This window comes from Stenella coeruleoalba (assembly GCF_951394435.1).
Source record: "Stenella coeruleoalba genome assembly, chromosome: X".
Taxonomy (NCBI): Eukaryota; Metazoa; Chordata; class Mammalia; order Artiodactyla; family Delphinidae; genus Stenella; species Stenella coeruleoalba.
This window is the reverse complement of record NC_137152.1, coordinates 56,522,460-56,536,587: the sequence shown is the minus strand read 5'-3', so window position 1 is coordinate 56,536,587 and position 14,128 is coordinate 56,522,460. Positions and strand designations below refer to the sequence as shown.

Below are 14,128 nucleotides of genomic sequence, written 5' to 3'. Positions count from 1 at the left end.
AGAGGCAATCAGGGAAGTCACCCAAGCTGGGAGACTTCTCCATGCCAGCAGGGCTCTGACTAGAGGAATAGTGGGGTCCATGATGGATCATGAGTGGAAGTCTGAGGTCTCAGATGCGATTGAATGTTGGGAGGCTGGGAAGGCAGGACCCCAGAGCCCAAGAGAGACAAGGGCAGGGTAGTACTCCCAGCACAGACATGAGATTGGGGGCCAAGGGGCTGCCACATCACTTCAGGGCTCAGGTGAGGGGAGCAGTTTCAGCCTGATGCTGCAGGAATCAAGGCCAGACTAAAATGGCCTCACCTTCTGAAGGATGAAGTCAGCTGTGCTGACCTAAAAGTGGCGGGTGGCAGAAAAGAGAGAGTACACAAGACCCCAAAGACTTGTGTTCTAGAAGCTGAAGTGAATCGAGGGAAGGCCTGGTATGTTGAGGCCCAGCCAAAATGTATTTAGCAAAGTAAGATGAGGCCCCTGTCACTCCGTGGCATGGGGAAATTTATGGACTGAGATCCCTTCACAGCGCCCTTTAGGGATTTGAAGCCTGTAGCACGACTGTGCTGGGCTCTAGGGTCTGCGGTGAGCAGAGGAAAGGAGCACTGCAGTGAAGCACCAGTGTCCTGCGCCTGAGGAGAAAGCCCCTCTCTGTGCTTGCGGAGAGACGCAGGGGAACGTTCCCCCCAGTTTGGCCGAAAGTCATCCTGCCAATTGCTCTTTCTGACACAACCTCACACTTTCTTTCCAGTCCTATATTCCTGGCTGTGTGCAAGCTATTTCCACTTGGATGTTCTGCCAACAGCTTAAACTAAACATGCTTAAAGCACAGTTTCTCTTCCCCCACAAAAACCTCACACCTTCCCAAGGCCTCCAGCTTCACTGCTGTCACCCAAACAGCCCAGGGCCTGGCTGGCCCAGCTGTGTCTCTTTCTCCCCGACATCAGCACCTTTCTCCCTCCCTGCCTTTGAACCTTGTGCTTTTCCCTAGATAATATTTTTCAGAGTCGTCTTTGCCATCCTCGGGCTGCAGCCCTCTCCCAACCCGCACCTCATCCCTGGAGACTCCTGCCGCATACCCTAACCGGGCTCCCCCCTCAAGGGTCTCTCCCTCAAGCTGGGCCACGAATACCTTCTGCCCCACACACATTGACCACCAACTGCAGTGGGAGAGGCCGAGCATCCGTTCTAGAAGCAAGAAGAGCATAGACACCGATAACAGAGGAGCAGGGAGCCTAGAGGGAGAGTTTGGCCTTAGGGGTGAGTCCCACCCTGTTGTGCATCTCAGCTCCGCTGCTTACTAGTTTTGCAATCTTGGGCCTGTTATTTCACCTCTCTGGGCTCAGTGCCTTTCTCTCTAAAATGGGGTGATAGTGCTGACTTCCTAGGCCTCTTGTGAAGTTAAATGCCAGGAGGGAGCACAGAGAAGGGGCATATACTGGAATGACATCCCCAAAGCCTGAAGTGGGCGGAGCCATGAAGGATGTGAGAGGCTGGGTGGCCGAAGCTGTTTGCATATATTTGAGGTTTTCCCATTATGTACAAATAACAGGAAATCAAGTAGGGAATCAATTCGACTGGCCCCAGTTGTTGGCCCTTTCTAAACTTCCCCACCCCCCTGTGTAAACAGGAAACCAAGGCTACAATCTCTGAAGCTGACTGGAGTGCCCAAGGATGCCCTGTTATCTCCCTGCTCTCTTCTGTTTTCTGTTTCTCAAGGCCATTTCCCCAGGACTAATCTTGTTCCCTGTTCCCCTCTTCTTCTTCATCCTCTCTTCTTTTCAATTCTCCTCCTTTTTTTTTCTTTTAACACAGGAGCAGAAGCGAGTGCGGGTCCAAGCCCGCTGGCCTGGGGCAGAGGAATGCGACCGCTCCCTCGGCGCGGGGCAGCCAGGCCCAGGCGCTCACTCAGGCTGGCAGCGGCAGGCGAGGCGCTGGGGAGGCTCCGGCACCTTGCTCCGAGGGGCTGGAAAGCGCTACAGACGTTAGCTCATCACTCCCTGGCAGAGGCTAACCGGTCTGCTATTCTCACTAGCATCTTCCAGATGGGGAAATGGAGGCACAACCGCACTCGGTGTGGTTGCAGACTTGCAGGATCCCAAGGGGGCTTCTGGGCAGGGTCTCCAGATGAAATAAGGGGAGAGAGGCCACCCTGACTTCCCAAATGGACTTGTAGTCCTTGAGATCCTACAGGAGAAGGAAGAATACAGGAAAGAACTGTGATCCAGACTGCAGTATCTGGAGGGGGCACGAAGGAAGGATGGGAGGCGGTGGCTAGGACTGACCATCTCCTGAGCCCCTCACACATGATGGGGTCCCCAAACAGCTGCAGCTTCACTCACCAGCCCATTAGGAATGACTCACCACTCCTACTGCATTTACGATGTTTGCCCCACCCATTACCTCTGGAGTAAGAGACAGCAGGGATAAAGTCTGCATGACCAGACACCAAAGGGTCTTTCTATGATGCCGGTGGGTTATGATGTTTTCCTCCTGGTGCTTTTCTGTTATTTCCAATTTCTGTGCAGGGAACAATTATGACATTTATCGCCAGACGAAATGTTAATATTTTTAAATTGTTATAAAGAAGCAGCAACTGGGATGTGGTGGGGAGCCCTGGGCTTGGAGTGAGGAGCCCCAAGTCAAGCCTACTGTCTCACTTCCCAACTGTGTGACGGGTTGGGCAAGTGACTTCACCTCTTGAAAACCTCTGGTTTTCTACAAAATGGAGATAATCAACCCCACAGGGTTGGCATAAGATTATAAGATGATGGATGTGAAAATGCTTTTTAAAAAGTATTTATGGAACTTTTCAAACATAATCACAAGTAAACATTATAATGAAGGCCCATGTACCCCTCTTCAACAATTATCATCGCATTTTTTTCTATATCCCCATCCACTTTTCTCCCATCCCCACTGGAATATTTTAAAGCAAATCCCAGACATGCCCTTTTTTCCCATAAATACTTCAGTATTGAATTCTTTTTTACATTTTTCATAACTAAAAGATAATACATGATAGCTGTAAAAAATTTGGAAAATGAAGAAATCCTGTATAAAAGAGAAAACAGTACAGCTGAAACTAACACAACATTGTAAATCAACTATACTCCAATAAAATTTTTTTTAAAAAGAGAGAAAACAAAAATCACCCGTAACCCTACCACCCAGAGACAACCACATTTTGGAGTCGTCTATTATTTATTCTATGCACACCCACATATATATACATTTTTAACAAAAGTGGGATCCTACTGTATATGCCATTTGTAAGTATTCATTTTATTTTAACTATAAAAGTAATAAAATCATATTAAAGAAGAATCATAATCCTTTACCACTTAATATAAAAACTGTTAATATTTTAATACATTTCCTTCCCATTTTTTTCAATTTACAGCCATACTGTTAACACCAGTGGGATTGTACTGATTACGCACTTTTCAAATTATGCACCTGTTTTAATTGTAAGAAAATAATATAATCTTATAGCAGAAAAATAAAGGAAAAGAAAAATATCATCCATAATCCCACCATTCAATTATAATCACTGTTAACATTTTGGTGTTCTGTTTGTTTTTTTCTAGGTTTTTTTTTTTCCTTAAGAAACTTTTTTGGGGGGGTGGGCCACACCCCGCAGCATGTGGGATCTTAGTTCCCCAACCAGGGATCAAACCTGTGCCCCCTGCATGGGAAGTGCGGAGTCTTAACCACTGGACCACCAGGGAAGTCCCTATTTTGGTGTATATTCTTTCAATATTTTTTCTATGCACAAATAATTTTAACAATAGTAGAAGCATACTGTTTACGCAGTCCATTAACTATAAACTTATAGTAAATTATAAGAATAATATAATCATATTGCATAACAGAGAAAAGAGAAAAAAAATGCCTCACAATCCTACCACCCGCCTGACACTGTTGTTTTCCTGACCATTGCTTCATTACCCATATTCATACATGGTTGGAAACAGTGAGTACTTAATTTTCTGCTCTTTGTGCCCTTTGCAACTTGGCATCATATTTATGCAACTTTGTACCCTGTGTCTTTTTTTTAGTTAATATTTTGTTGTGAACATTTTCCCATGAATAAAAGAGTTTTTGAAATCAGGATTTAAAAACAATGTTTTTTAGTATCAAGGTACCAAGGGCCGCTCCTTCACCATGGACATTTAAATTGCTTTCCATTTTTCACTATTACAAACAATTCTGCTCCAAACATTCTTAAACAAAGACCTGTGCTTTTATGGGAGATCCCTGGTGGCCTAGTGGTTAGGACTCCAGCCTTTCACTGCTGTTGTCCGGGGTTTGATCCCTGGTCGGGGTTTGAACTGAGATCCTGCAAGCCACGTGGCAATGTGTGCTTTTTAACTTTTCTACACACTTATTGTATATGTTTCTAGAGACCACTCTGTATGCAAACGGGCTGTCCTGTAAAAAGTCATGGTCTTTTTTTGCTCCGTAATTTGCTCCCATCATAAGGCTCAGACAGCCCTTGGTTCTGGAAGGTGGGATTTTGAGAACAAACCTGCATTTTCCTCTTTCTCCCCTTCCTGAGTTTATAGACCTGCTTCATCCCCTCACAGCCTGGTTTTTTAATTAATCAGTCAGCAAGTATTATTGAACCTGAAGTGTGTAAGCTGAGGCAGGACTAGGAGGCAAAAGGAAAAGAATCAGAAGGCACAGCATTTGTGGACCACTTACTACACAGCAGGCATCAACCCAAGCTTTTCCTTTGATCCTTGCAACAAGCCCACGGAGTTGCTCCCATTATAATCCCCATTTAACAGATGGGAAAACTGAGGCCTGAAGAATGAAGCCATTTGGCTTAAGATCACAGAGCTAGTAAATGGCAGAGTAGGGATTTAAACCCAGGAGGACTGACCCCTGAACCTGTACTCTTGACCACAGTTTAGATGTCCCCTTACCCTCCCAGGCAGCAAGGTGCAGGGGTGAGGGTGAGGACTCTACACTCAGCCTAACCTGGATTCAAACACCGGACCTCCTGGCTGTGTGAACTTGAACAATCTCTGGGACTCCTTTTCACCTTTGGTAAACCCTACCTCACAGGGCGTGGGAATTAAGTGAGATGATGGTTGGGAACATGCCAGGTCCAATGCTGGAGCACAGAAGGTTCTTGCTGGGTGATCATCCCTGTCCTCTCCTTGGTTTGCGAGCTCGCAGTCTAGTTGCCAAGTTAGAGATAAGAGTTCAGCGGAGAGCTCTGAGCTCTGCTGGAACCGACTGGGAAGTCAGTGATCCAGGGCATATTTGCAGAGAAATGCAAATGTCTCCTTTGCTCTCTCCCTGCCTCTGAGACTAACCTCCCCTTCCATCTGCCCCCCAAAGGAAAAGGGTGGCTTTTGTGCTCCAAAGCTGAGTGCCCGTAGCCCCTCTCTTTCCTGCTCCCAAGGAGGTGGACAGTGGAGATGACAGGAAGTTACCAGTGGGGAGACCCTTTCTGGCATGTGGGCAAAGGGAAATGTGGCGGAGGGCGCTCCTTTTTCTGCCCTTCAATGGTCCGGATGGGGGAGGGGGCTGGCTGTTGAGCAACTGCTCCGGAGACACTCCAGAAGCCGAGATGAACATATGCCTCTTTCTAACAATTGGCCTGGGAGCCATCCAATAGATGGAGGGCGGATCCGCCACCTCCTGGATCCGGAGCCTTCCGCAGAGACGCTGTCGCGGTTTCCAGACCCTCTCCCGAGCGGGGGCTGAGGGGGAGGGTAGGTCGGAGGTCCAAATTAGCAAAACACAATTCGAAAGCCCGGGGTCGCTCACGTCAGGCAAACACCAAGATGGCTTGAGGGTGTATTTCACAAGCAAACTTTGTAGGGTTTTAGGGTCCCGATAGATCCCGCCTTTTATCAGAAGGAAACTGGGCACGACCTACAATCTTTGTGCAAAGTGAGAAAGTGCAAGGATGGTGTGTGGGATGTGATTGTTACTGGGGTTTGTGTTGAGGCAGGGTGAGGGGAAGGAAGGGAGACAGGCAAGATAGCTTTGGGGGCTGGGGAATGGGTTTACCTGGCGTCCAGAGCACTGGCCCCAGCTTACTCCAGGCGTCAAGGAAGGGCCTTGATCTGTCCCTCTGTTTGCTCCTCATCTTTACGTCAGTAAGCCGGTCAGTCCATCGACAAACAGAACTTTGTTCAAAGAGCAAATGCAGGGCACTTTGGGGTACTAAAGAAAAAGAATAAGAAAGAAAGAAAAGAGAAAAAGTGGGAAACAAAGAAGAAAAGGAAAAGACCTTTAGGTCTTCAAATCCAATTAAGAAGACAGAACACATACACAGTGAAAATGACTTCATGACATTCCCTCCCCCCTTTTTTCTTAACATCAGGACTTTTAAAAAAGAGCATGTTTTATAAACACTGTAAACTGAGTAGTTATTGCTGAAAGGGGCCAAGAAAAGAGAGTTTGGTAGAAGGGTAGTCCTGGTGGCCTTCCTGTAAGAGGCGAGATGGGAGCTTGTTGGCCAGGAGGAGCATGACTGAAATGAAGCAGAAGACCCGGACCTCTTTTCCGAGGAGATTTGTAAGATAACATCCTAACCCGAGAAAGATGTGCTCCTAATGCAAAATGTTATTCTTATTACCTGGAATGATTATATAATGATAATAAAATAACCTGGCATACTGGGAACGCAGGAGTCGTCCCCGCGAGCCCCGGGGCAAGCTCTTCATACCCTGCTGCCTGCTCTTGGCCTTTCGGCTGTGCCTCGTGAGCTGCACCTGGCCCCACGATCCGTGACTTATCTCCACGTCGCAACCCGCCAGCCTCCTTCAGCCCTGGATAACCACAAGAGAGAATCCCTTGAACCCAATCCCAGCTCAGGTCTTCGAAGGAAGCCACCGCTGCGGGACGGATAGGCCCTCCAAGAAGCTCTGCCTAGAATCTGGCGACTTTAAGGGGAAAGGGACCCCCAGCCTCGGCCCTTCAACCAGGGAGATGGTGCAGCCCAAAGGGAGCAGACAGACTCCGAGAAAGCCCTGCAGAAAACCCAAATCGTGCCCCTTGGACCCCGTCCCTTGTTCGTCCTCCTCCCCCAGGTCATTTCCTGAGCCCATAGCTCTCCCCCCAACTCCCTGAAGCCCGCTCTGACCACCCTCTAGATTTAGGTCAGAAAACAGACACTAACAGCTCTCCCTCGCCTCAGCGAAATTACTAAGTGGAATTTATTGGGCAAGTCCATGCAGGGCGGTGGGGAGAGACTGTGCCCGGGGCCCGGGCCCCCGCCCGCTTTAGAAGCGCAGGCGTCGGCCGGGGGCTCGGGGCTCGGGGCGACCACGGCCTGGGCCCGCCAGCCGCACCCCGGGAGCCGTGGCCGGTCCCCGGCGCCGCCGGACCCGCGGAGCCGCTCGGACTCCGTTCCCCAGCCGGCCCTTCGCTTTCACACGATCCGCGGTGACTGCACCAGCTCGAGCGCCTTTAAAGGGCCACACACGCCAGCCGCCGCTATAAAATGTTCCCAGCGGCACAGCTGCAGAAGGGGCACCGCTGAGCTGCCGAGAAGAGGCTCGCTCCGCCCGGCTGCCCGCCCACAGCCCGCCGGAGAAGGGTCGTTCCTGGCGAGGAGGAAGAGGGCTGAGGAAGGCGCAGCACCCGCTCTGGCCCTCGGTGAGTATCCAGTTCAGATTTTGCCACCAACTCGCCCACGAGCCAGGACATGTGCTAATAATGCCCTAAGCCGGTTATAAAGACGTGGAAATTGGGAGGGGGGAGAGAAAAAGGGGGAAAAGGGTCTGTCCTTCCTGGGATTCCTAGCCGAGGCCAGCCTGCTCCCGTGTGCGTGTGCGTCAGGGCTCTCCGGGCGGCAATGGGGGCTTGAGACCCGGTTCCCCCGCGCCGGGAAGGGAGCGCGGTGGCTGCTACCGCCACCGCCACCGCCACCGCCCCGGAGTCAGGCGCCGAAGCTGCGGGCGGGCGGGCGGGCACGGGCGCGGGCCGGGGCTGCTTGGCGCGGCACGGTGAGGTGCGGCGGCGGCGCGGCGCGGTGGTGCGGGCTTTTCCCAGGCGCCCCGGGGTCGGGTGGCACTGAGCGCGACCGGCTCGCGGCGGCGGTGGCGGCGTGCGTGCCAGGGGCTGGGGGCTCCGCCGCTGCGCCCGCGGCTCACCAGGCTCCGCGCTTCCCTCTCTCCAGGGCAGGCGGCTTCGCGGAGGTAAGCCGGGCCGCCCGGTAGGGCGGTGGGCTGGGCGGCTGGGCCGGGGACTCCAGCGGAGCGGGCGCAGGGAGCGGGCGGGGGCCGGGCGGGCCGGGGGTCTTTGGGGGACTTGTTTTCTGTTTGAAAGCTGCTCTGCTGGGGGGGCGGAGGGGCCGCCGCCCGCCCGCCCGCCAGCCAGCGAACCGGCTCGCTCGCCAGCGCGCCCGCCTGCCGGCCGGCCGGGCCAAGCGCCCGCTTCTCCTGGGGAGACAGCAGCACCTTTTCTCCCCGCGCCCGCGCTTTCTCCAGCTTGGCTTCCACCGACTTTGCTAATCGCCCGGACCGCATGTGGACGCTCCGGCTCTGGGGCTGCACAAAGCTCAGGTTTCCTTCGGGGTCTGAAGGCGAGAGGGGCTTTTCGGACCGAGTTCAGCGGAATTGAGGGATGGAAGTTAGAGAATTTGGGCAACTTGCCTCTACTGCCTGGTCGACCTCTGCTCTCCCCCACACTCACGCCCCCCTCCCCCACGCGCACACACGCACACACCCCTCTGCCTATAAACGCCGGCGGCGGGGCCGGGCCGCGCACGGAGTCCCTGCCTCGCCAAGCGCCGGACTTGGAGGCAGACAGACCTGGCTGCGAATCCCGGCTCCGCCACTTTCTAGCGCTGTGACCTTGGGCAAGTTACCGAACCTCTCCGAGCCTCTCACTCTTCTCGTAGCGGAGTGATAGCACTGACCACAGGCGACTTGGCTAGGGGGTAGGCTCAGCCCGCGGCCGCGTCGGGTGCTCTGCGGGCGCTCAGTAAGTGTTGGTGAGGCGCGGGAGTGGCCGCAGCCGGCGCCGGAGTGCGCCCCCGCGCGCGGTAGCACCGCGGGGCCCCAAACTCGCCGGGGAGGCCGAGACCCCGGGCCCCTCCCCGCCTGTCTATCCTGTCTCCACGATCGGTTCCTGATACGGCACTCGCGGGATCGGACGCTCGGGGCCCTGGCGGCCTGGGTGCTCGCGGTCCACCGTGCAGGGATGCTCCCGGCCGCCCCCAGCTCCAGCGGCTCCACCTGGGATGTGGCGAGGAGGGCGGCCGAGCTGTCCGCAAACAACGGGCCTTTAGTTTTCAGGTGGCGAAACTGACTGGTCTGGTTAGAGCGCATCCAAGCCAAGCCGCAGTACTGTTTGGATTTTTAAATTTCTCCTGAGTGAGAAAATAGCAATCGAGATGGAGCCATCCGGTTGGTGCCATTTTAACTTTTGGTCCCCCAACAGGTCAAAGACGCGACCCCCCTACCTGCCTCTCCCTTCTCTCTTCTTCCTCTCCCTTTCCCACCCTCATCTAGGCGATAGGGGGCTGCCGGCCCACGGGACGGTCTGTGAAGGAGGGCGGGCTGCGGGACCGGGAACTGGTGGCCCGGGCCCGCGAGGCACCCGCAGGAGACGAGGCACTTGTTGCTCTGGGTTGCCCAGCCGTCTCTCGCAGCTGTTTCGCAGTGGCCGGCTCGAGGCTTGGAGAGAGAGCTGGGACGTTCCTGTGCTGCCACGTTTTGCCTTCGAATGGGCTGGGTGGCAGAGGGGAGACGAAATCGGGGAAGCAGGGGCAAGGATTCCGATCGAGATGCGGTTGCCTCTTCAGACGGATACAACAACACTTACTGAGCGCCTATGGAGCACAGACCCAGGCCGGGGGTCGGGGCTGGTGGAGGGGGAAGCGGCGATGGGAGGCAACAGATCTGAATGCAAACAGGGTCCTGCCTAGGGGAGCTCACAGCCTGAAGGGGGAGACGTGGTAAAATGGTCTTCCCCAGGAACTGATATCAGAACAGAGATACTTTTCTCTTGCACTCCCTCTCTCTTTTTTCCTTTTTCTTTTTTTCCTCCTCTTTCTGTTTCTTTTTGTTGTTGCTGCTGTTTGTTTGTTTTTTTCTTATGCACATTCGGGTACTTGGTAGCATAAAGAAAGAAGAAAGGCTGGATAGGAACAGGAAAGGATGGACAGCCACCCCCCTCCCGACATTTTTCTTAGGACATGGAAATTGCTTGATACTGAAGGTGCTGGGCTCTTGAAGACGACACGGATTAGATTCCTTGTCTTGTAATCACTGGCTTGAAATATTCTCTGGTTGCCTCAGAGAAGAAACAGGGCTCCAATCAAGCAGTGGTGGCAGACCCAGCAACCGATTGTTTTCTTGTGTTTTCTGCCCCCCTTCCTTTTTCTATTTTTCTTGCCTCCCTCCCCTACAAGTAAGCGGTGCAGAGATGATAAAGAGGGGTAATAAGTGCCCACTTTCTAGAAGGGTCTGAGCAGATTCTTAATGACCACTGGGGGAGGGAGGTGTCACAGAGAATTCTAGCCTTGTTGGAAAGATTAGAGACTTTTGAAGATGCTGAAGATTCTTTGGGCCAGGAGGTATTTATAAATATGACATTCTACATCTCTAATTCATCATGAAGGCTAGAATATATGGGGCTTTAAAAAAAAGCTTCTGGGAAAATAACTTTAGAGTCTTCAGAGATTGTTTATTATTATTATTTTCTGGTTTGGGGAGATTCTTTTCCCTTCATCCCCTTATCTTATCCCTTTGGCATTTGACCTAGGGGATCATTTCTTCAGGAGCCATTTGAATCATTCTAGGTATGATGATTTGGCCAGCGGTCAGATGAGGCATGTGGGCACAGGAGTGCTGGCTCCTGCTCCCTTAGCCACTGCCACCTGATGGGAAAGCTGTTGAACCTCTGTACCTCAGTTTCCCTCCGGGAAGAATTATGCCCACCTGTCACTACAGATGAGTGTGTCTGGGCTCAGAGCAGGTGTCCTGGGAAAACCAAGTGCTGCTGCCAGGTCTGTCTTGGAGGGGGCTTGTGGTGTGGAGGAAATTGAGACATCCCTAGCTGCTCTCTGGCTACTTCAGAGCCCCCAGACTACCCTGATCATCCCAGCTTCTCTCACACGAAACCATGGCTGAGGCAGGACTTTGGAGCCCCATGACATTTGCTTTGGGGACCTATTCCTTCTCTGGGTAGCAGCCCCCAGCTTTCTAGGTCTTCCTCGCCCTGACGCCTTCCTACTTTCTCCCAGTTCTGGTGGAGACCTAAATGCCTCCAATCTGAATGCCTGTGGCCCTTTGAGACAGTGTGCTACTTACTCAAGGACATTGCTGTCCTCAGAATCAGGAAGAGTGCACCCCACTTGGGGCTCTGACATCACTGGCATGAGGAAACGGTCATATGTGTCCCCTCTTGGTGATGTGGGTAGCTGGCTGTCTGGGCAGCACCTGGCCAAATCTAGCACCTTTCCTGCCTCAGGCAAAAGTTCCAACTGGATCTCCTCCCTCTGCTCAGGTGGTCTCTGGTCTTGGGTCTAACCCGTCACCATCCTTGCCTTGTAGCTGTGTGGAGTGGCCCAGCTTTGGGCTTTGCTAGTACCTGCTTGGTCAATAAAGCCTTTGCCCTTATTACCTCTTCTCCCTCACATACAGCACAACAGCTCCAGCTGGCAGCATCACATCCCACCAATTTATCCAACTTCTGCCAAGGCTCTGAAATGCCAACTATGTCGAGGCCTGCACTTGATGTCAAGGGTGGCACCTCACCTATGAAGGAGGTAACTTTTGCCATTTTACAGTCGGAGACACTGGAGCCGGAAAGACAACCAGGCCAGGGCCGCGGCCATGTGGTAGGCCCTCCTGGCTGGGGTATCTGGTGTCCTTTAGCAGACTGGAGACAGCAGGGCTTTCCTGGGAGAGAATGAAAATAGCTTCTACTTAAACATGGTCACTTTGAACCCACTAGGGGTATTGAAAGATGGCAGAGAATGGAGCAGAGAAGCAGAATTCGAAAAAAACTGCTCCATTGTCTCAATGGATTAAAGTGAGGCTGAGAAGAGGGACAATGAGATCCCATTTGTAGAATGGCGAGCTGAAGGCAGAATCGGGGGACGGAGACGAAAGCAGTGAACTCATTTAGGATGACGGGTGCCCAGCATGAGGACTTAGGCCTGAGCACAGTGCTCGGAGCCAAGGTGGCAGGAGGATACTTGAGCCTAACTCAAGCTAGGAAAGGAGCCTACCTTTCCAGGGGGCCTTCTTGCTACTTCCCCACCACTAGCCCCTGATGAAGCACTTTTTGGGCCTGATGAATGGCGAGGAACAAAGCCTGGAGCAGGGGTACCATACTCTGCCTTTCTCTGTCTTCTAGGATGCCAACCCAGAGATGAGCTCTCTGGCCTACTCTAACCTGGCGGTGAAAGATCGCAAAGCAGTGGCCATCCTGCACTACCCCGGGGTAACCTCGAATGGAACCAAGGCCAATGGGGCTTCTGCTAGTTCCTCGGGATCTCCATCTCCAATAAGCTCTCCTACTGCCGCCCCTCCCACTAAACCCCCACCCTTCAACCTGAACCCCGCCCCTCACCTGCTGGCCAGTATGCAGCTGCAGAAACTTAATAGCCAGTATCATGGGATGGCCGCCGCCACTCCGGGCCAACCTGGAGAGGCAGGGCCCCTGCCAAACTGGGGCTTCGGGGCTCAGGCGGGAGGGGCGGGGTCACTCTCTCCTTCTGCTGGTGCCCAGAGCTCTGCCATCATCGATTCAGACCCGGTGGATGAGGAGGTGCTGATGTCACTGGTGGTGGAACTGGGACTGGACCGAGCCAATGAGCTTCCGGAGCTGTGGCTGGGACAGAATGAGTTTGACTTCACTGCAGACTTTCCATCTGGCTGCTGATGCCAACTGTTCCTAAAGATGGAGGAATAAAGCCACCAATTCTGTTGTAAATAAAAATAAAAGTTACTTACAAGAGATGGTCCAACTGGAGGTGCTCTTCATTGAGGTCTAATGGGGTGTGGCATGGTCTGACATTCTTTTAGCAATTCTGAGACCCATGGTGTGGTTGCCTGAGACCCATGGTGGGGTTGCTGGTGGATAGCTGGGAGGGAGCTGGGCTGGATGGGAGGAATGGGGAAGACCGAGGTGGGGTCGGGGGGGTGGGGAGGGGAGGCTCCTCACTGAATTCCTGCTGCCACTGCCATCACCACTGCCATTATGTCTCCAGGAGTCCAAGTACCTAGCCTCACTGCCCTAAGACCCCAGGAACACTGTCCTATTCGAGGTTGATGACAGGGGCTGGTTGGGAGCATTCTTGGAAGAAAGGCTGATCCAGACCCTTCTATAGCATCCTGGCCACTTGTGCATCCAAGTCTAAAGGGTTGCCCTAGCCACGTGGCACACGCTTCACCAACTCTAAAAGGCACCCCCACCCCATCTCTAGAACCAATCCAGATGATGCAGTAAGGCCACTCCTTGCCTTTTTGCCCTTGGGCAATAAGTATGACCCAAGAAGGATCCTATGACCTGGGAGCTCAGATTTCTCTGGAAAATTGCAAAAGCTACAGACCGTTAAACTGAGATTTTAGATGCCTTCAAGTCCTTCAGACAGTTGCTCAAGCCCCACCTCCATGCCTGGGACATGTGTGCCCTAACTCTGGCCCGCACTGTATGGGGACAGCCCATTTCTCTGAGCTGGCCTCCATTTTAGAGACATAGATCGGAGCTGGGCTCGACAAGGTCAACATTTGGGGATATATCTGTTGCCCTTAGATTAACTGCTGAGGAGGCAGTAGCTTTAGAAGCATGCCAAGTGACAGGACGGCAGCATTGAACTGGATCCCAGCCTTGAGGTGGAAGGGGGCAGGTGGGGGCATGGGGCTGGTGTGGAATCCAGCCCTGTCCTCATTGACACAACCGAAGAGCCTAGAGGCTCCTCTACCCACATTTCAGACTCCCAGAGACATTCTTCCTTGGACACTGTGAAAACTAATCAGCTTTTCAGGACTAGCATGGGGCCTGTCCCCTAGAAAATGCTTTCGAAGGAGCCCACCGAAAGAGGCAAGGCATTGGATTGAGCATTCCCTGAGCATCTGCTCTGGGCCAGGCACTCTGCTAAGTATCAGGAGCATAAATTAAGGTTTGTACCATTGAGGGAGTCCCCCATCTAGAA

General features: G+C 52.8%; 1 protein-coding gene and 1 long non-coding RNA gene across 6 annotated transcripts; one reads left to right on the top strand and one right to left on the bottom strand.

Moving 5' to 3' along the window:
• Positions 1-5,496: 5,496 nt before the first annotated feature.
• LOC307180985 lies at positions 5,497-8,317 on the bottom strand. The gene is made up of 4 exons (XR_013825838.1): positions 8,112-8,317; positions 6,625-6,785; positions 6,022-6,177; positions 5,497-5,708 (listed from the first exon to the last, which is right to left on the bottom strand). It is a non-coding gene; the product is annotated as an uncharacterized lncRNA (long non-coding RNA).
• CITED1 (Cbp/p300 interacting transactivator with Glu/Asp rich carboxy-terminal domain 1) lies at positions 7,221-12,929 on the top strand. 5 transcript variants are annotated; one of them, XM_079911688.1, is made up of 4 exons: positions 7,511-7,614; positions 8,138-8,156; positions 11,610-11,734; positions 12,328-12,929. In XM_079911688.1, exons 3-4 carry the CDS (start codon positions 11,675-11,677, stop codon positions 12,853-12,855), a joined length of 588 nt encoding a protein of 195 aa, XP_079767814.1. In that variant the 5' UTR covers positions 7,511-7,614; positions 8,138-8,156; positions 11,610-11,674; the 3' UTR covers positions 12,856-12,929. The 5 variants fall into 5 exon arrangements, with proteins under 5 accessions (XP_079767810.1, XP_079767814.1, XP_079767812.1 ...); XM_079911686.1 differs by lacking the exon at positions 7,511-7,614 and adding an exon at positions 9,251-9,368 and having other exon boundaries at positions 7,944-8,156; XM_079911684.1 differs by lacking the exon at positions 8,138-8,156 and having other exon boundaries at positions 7,221-7,614.
• The last annotated feature ends 1,199 nt before the right edge of the window (positions 12,930-14,128 follow it).